This window comes from Cimex lectularius, unplaced genomic scaffold, assembly GCF_000648675.2.
Source record: "Cimex lectularius strain Harlan isolate CLEC.00 unplaced genomic scaffold, Clec_2.1 scaffold72, whole genome shotgun sequence".
NCBI classification, from domain to species: domain Eukaryota; kingdom Metazoa; phylum Arthropoda; class Insecta; order Hemiptera; family Cimicidae; genus Cimex; species Cimex lectularius.
This window is the reverse complement of record NW_019392678.1, coordinates 1,150,634-1,155,994: the sequence shown is the minus strand read 5'-3', so window position 1 is coordinate 1,155,994 and position 5,361 is coordinate 1,150,634. Positions and strand designations below refer to the sequence as shown.

The window sequence follows — 5,361 nt, the reverse complement described above, 5'->3', positions numbered from 1 at the left end:
TGAACCACAGTAATAATTATTGTTTACACGAGCAAACATAAATTAATATTGTTTAAAACATTAAATGTATGGACCACTTTTTTACTTTCTAGTAATCTGGATCTCGGTAAGGTCTGGGTGAAAAAGAAATTCAATTTATTTTTATCTTCCAAGCATTCGACCCTGATGATGTCCTGAATATAGGTCGAATGCTTAGCAGATAATTGAATTTGTTTTTGTTTTGTTTTTAATCCAGACCATACCGAGATCCAGATCATTCGTGGATAAATTAATAATGTGTGATCAATTTCTTTCAATCTATAAGCACCTCATACATACTGGGTCGTAAAATAAGCCGGTAGTTCATAAAAATACAAATTATATTACCCTGAATTGATAATTGAACTGTGATTTTTTAAATAAGATGTTTTATTAAATTTATTCTTCTAAGCTTATTCTTTATTATAATCAATAGACGGACACAACCACAAAACAAAATGACATAAAAATATTTATTATTTTACAAAGCAAAATTTCGGAGTTCTACTAGCTTCTCCTCTTCAACTGTTTAAAAACCCGTTACTGGAGACTTAGAAAGATTTGTAAAAAGGAAAATTTACAGGAACAATTCATTTTTACACATTTTTTCCAAACTTAATTGTATATACCCCCTATAAAAGACAGTATAGACAACCATTAAAAAATAAAATAGCGTATAAAGTTATGTGTTCATTCCTTTTGAAAAATGGCAAAAAGGAGGGAAAATTCAAAAGGTGCGGTTGAGATGGGAAGTGTCCGAGTGGATCGAGGTCACGATAGCTCAAGTCGTAGAGCAGCGGCGTATCAAGCCGAAGATCGTGGGTTCGAATCCCGCTCGTGCCATTGACTTTTTTATCTCAACTAAAAACCTTAATTAATTGTAATTTATTAATTGGTCAAGCGGACCACGAAATTAGTGAAATTATTAATAAAGAAGATTGTAATAGTTTATCATTCGAACCCGACATACTTACAAATGAGCAAAAAAAAAGATAAGATCAGATGATGAGGTCTGACCCGGACTGCAAATTGGTTTTGTCATTTCCAGTCTGTTTGTTCACTAGAAGATATTAATCATTTTTCAAAAAACTATTTAAACTGAAACATATAAAAGAAATATTTACATTGAAAAATGTCGTTCCAGGGTCCGTACGATTTCAATTTCAAATATACTGAAAAGTGTGAAAACGTGGGTACTGGGGCGATACAAATTTCAAACTTTAAAACAAACAAAATTAATAGGAAAACATTTGTCTACAGTGGGAAAATTACCATTTACAACAGGACTATCAACGACGACAGTGACGTAAGTTTTAAAACTTGTTTATATTTAAGTTACGGCTTTCTTTTTATATTACGCCATCACTTTAGTTTCAATAGTGCCAAACAAACAAAATTATGTAACATTTTTGGTCTGTTTTTCGGACTATATTTTTACAAATCTCAAATCAATTAATCAAATTTGTTAAGATGTTTAACTAAATTGACAAAGAAAATCTCATTTTAACCAACTACCGTAGACAAATTGATTGTTTTAAGGTTTGTCATTATATTGGTTTTCTGTAATTATTTTTATTTGTTACTGCAGCTAGAGTTGGTTTTCCACTCTGTTTGTGTGCTATGAAAGAAATAGAAGAGATATAAATCATTTTTCAAACAACTATTACAACTGAAAAATAATAGCTTTTGTACGACTTGGGGAAAAATGAGATCAAAACTGTTAGTTTTACTTGTTCTAAAGTCAACGTACAATCCGTCAAAACAGGGACTCTCTAGGGAATATGCCGTGAGTAATTTTTAACATTGTCAAGCAAATATTTATTTGAAACGTTTCTTTCCAGAGGCCGTACGATTTCAACTTCAAATATATTGAAAAGTGTGAAGACGAGGGTACTGGAGAGATGCAATTTACAGACTTGAAAACAAACAAAATTAATAGAACGACGTTCGCTTGCAGTGGAACATTTACCCTGTACAACAAGACTATGAACGACGACAATGAAGTAAATTTAAAACTTATTTATAATTAAGTTTCTTTTGTCATTTTGCATAGACCTATTTTGATTAAATAAGTTCAGTTCATTAGAGTCAAAAGTACTTACAAAATTTTTCAAAGTGACAAAAATTTAAACGACAAATTTTGGGCTATTTTCGTACTGCATTTTTACCAATTTCAAGTCAATTAAATATGTTAAGAAGTTTAACTCAATTGAACACACAAAATCTCATTTTAACGAATTACCGTAAACAAATAGATTTTTTCAGATGTTATCAGATATTTTTTAAGTTACGCATATTGGTTACTGCAGCTAGAGTTCGTTGTGGCAAACTGGGGAAACGGTGGATGGATAAACAATTACTTTGTAAAGCGTTTTGGAAAACCATTTTCAACTTGGAGAAACATATTTCCAAAATATTACGACCAATTGTTTGAAAAATTTGGATTCGGCGAGCTACCAATACAACCAGTACGAAAATCCAATTCAGTTCATCATCAGAGTTTTTACTTAAGAGTGGGTTTTTTTTTATTATTGTTAAGTATACAATTTTTTTTAGGGTGTATACAAGGCGAAAGATGTCTATATCATGCCCGATTTACAAATAAAAGTTCTCCCAAACAACAAATACAAAGGGAGATTTTCCTTTTTGGACAAAGGAGTCAAATTCGGCTGCTTAGGAGCCCAATGGGAAATTGCTCCAGCTTCTATACAAAAAAAAGGCTAATCAACAAATAGATTAATAAAACAACCTGAACCAAAATATTTGGTAAATTTTCGATTTGATTTTTAAAATCATGCACATTAAATCATATAATGTATTCAAGAATAATACACCAATTTGAAAATAAAACCTGGTTTAATTTAACACCAGACAAATATACATTTAATTTTGAGCCACTTTTTCATTTTTACATGTATCAAATTTGTTTTCAAATCAGCAATTGGATGAAAATATTTCCTAAAGCCGATCACCATTAATTGATAAATATTTTTGAAAATATGACATAAAAAACTATAAATATAATATATTAATGATTTTTTTAAATTCGTTTACTTGCTAGCATGTTCCATATACATATTACACGTTAGTTATTATATAACTATTATTACTGTTAAAATTAAATTTATGATCATAATATTGCACTAACAAATAATTTTAGATTTAGGTTATAATTTCACAAATCATTAAACCTATAGAATATATTACAGATCATTAAAGGTAAATCCTTAGTTAAAATTCTTTAATTTTTAATTTCTTCAAATACTTTAAAAGCTCGAAAATGTGTCCCTCTTCTGCCAGAGTGGTATAGGCTGGCCCCATGTATCTCCGTTGTAGGACCACGTGCCGCATCACCTGAGCCCTTTCTCTCTCGTAAAACCTGCAGCTTCGACAGTATATGTACAAAGCTCTGGGTCGAAAGTAAGTCGCAAGAGCGTGTTGGAGAGTTCAAATCGCCTACAATTCCTATACGGTGGAGGAATGCCCGACATGAGCCATGTCCGGTAAGAAGTTGTGCTATACGCTTCGATGGTCCGATCCTTCGTATCCCGTGAGGCCGGGTTTTTAACGATGGCCATACACAAGTGCTAGAGCGAAGGTCCTCTTTTCTAAGTTCTCGCCAGGGGCGTCGCCACGTACCACTACGAGTCCATTCCCAATGTAGCAGGGGCTGGACCTTGGAACATTTCTGCTACCCCGTAGTACAGATGGTTATGCACCCTCCCCTGGGAGAGGAGGAGGCCGCAGAACACATTTTATGTTCTGTGAAGATCTAGGTAGGTGCAGGTTCATGCAACTAGGTCAAGAAAAACCACAAGCAAGATCCTTACACCAAGGAGCCGCTGGCAAAGCTGTGGAACTGGTTAATAACCTGAAGCTGGCCAGTGAGTTATAAATAACAGGGGAGCACAATAGATCTATTCAGGTCGAGGTGCAGAAGGCCTTGTGACCGCCTCTTTTATCCCTATCACTATCCTTATCCCTATCCCCCATTCCTGAATATCATGATTTTAGAAGCGATGGTGTTTAACATGAATTGTATTTCTGAAATTATCGCTAAGTCTTCCGCGCACAGTAACCGCGTATCTTACCTTGTACATATCCTACCCTGCAAACATTCATTCGAGTTGCATTTTATTTGAAGAGAGCTTGTTGTTCCATACTTTAACAAAGTTATTTCGTTTTAAATTGTTCATGAATTTAGACGAGATCCGAATGCAGCTCAGCTTAAATAGTAAATATGACCTTCTACTCGGTAAAGCGGAATTTAGTTCGACAAAAAGCAGTATAAGTTACTTTTTTTGGCTCATCTTTAATTTAATTAAACTAATCAGGAGCCAGCTCTTATAGCACGATACGTAAAAATTGGGTATCAATTCTGATTATTTACAACACCAGTCTGAGAAAAAATACTAGAGAATTCTTAGGGTATGATCGCAAATTATTAAAACTTTCATCATTTTTGGCTTCGGGCATTTACATGAATACTGTCTACATAGCTGAACAAATGATAAATCAATATAAACAGTTTCGTTTTTGCTTTGTTTTTTGAATGCTTACCGACTTGATGTCAAACAGACCAATAAACTTTTAAAAAGTAAATACATCACAATGACCCTGTGTAGATAAAAATGTATTAAAATGGAAAAAAATTCAAAACTTATTATTAGATATGACGAATTACCTCAGTACCAAAAACAGGAAGTAGATCTGCCTGATAAAACAATTAATCCATTATTATATACCGAAAATACTCTAACATTTACTATCATTTTCCTAATGAAACGTCCTCTAAGAACTAGATTTATGAATTGAAAACTACGATGGTTTTAAAAAATCAATAATATTTACTGTTAATCTCGCATATTCAGTAATATTGTTAAAGAAGAAAACGTACCAGATATTATGTACAGATATTAAAGAATTATCTAACGAGGCTCCTAAACAATAATTTAGGATTTGCAGTTTAAAACAGTCAGAATACAGAAGAGAATATTGTACAAGGTTGACAAACTTACTAAATAATTCACTGTTGATGACAACTGTCTTCTTTCAGAAACATTCGACCCTCAGATGTACACCATAAACAGATAGATAGATGTATTAGTCGGGTGTGTATTATATTGTGCCCTTTAAGATCTATTGTATCCCCCGTTATATGGTTAAAGCACATCGGTAAGTCCTAGTTCATCCAGGAACTTGATTAATAGGCCCTGTTTCAGTGGTGGAATCTCCTTTACGGTTACGTTAAATGGCCCAAAACATTTCCTCCTGTAGCCCCACAGTTTGTGGCTGTTCATCGACAAAACCTTACGTTTTATTTACTAGACATAACAAATTACT

General features: G+C 33.1%; 1 protein-coding gene across 1 annotated transcript; it reads left to right on the top strand.

Annotated features, from left to right (window-relative positions):
* Window positions 1–1,150: 1,150 nt before the first annotated feature.
* Window positions 1,151–2,750, top strand: LOC112126461. Its single transcript, XM_024225550.1, has 4 exons — window positions 1,151–1,324; window positions 1,860–2,021; window positions 2,328–2,486; window positions 2,575–2,750. The coding sequence occupies exons 1-4, from the start codon at window positions 1,151–1,153 to the stop codon at window positions 2,740–2,742; spliced, it is 663 nt and encodes a 220-aa protein (XP_024081318.1). The 3' UTR covers window positions 2,743–2,750.
* The last annotated feature ends 2,611 nt before the right edge of the window (window positions 2,751–5,361 follow it).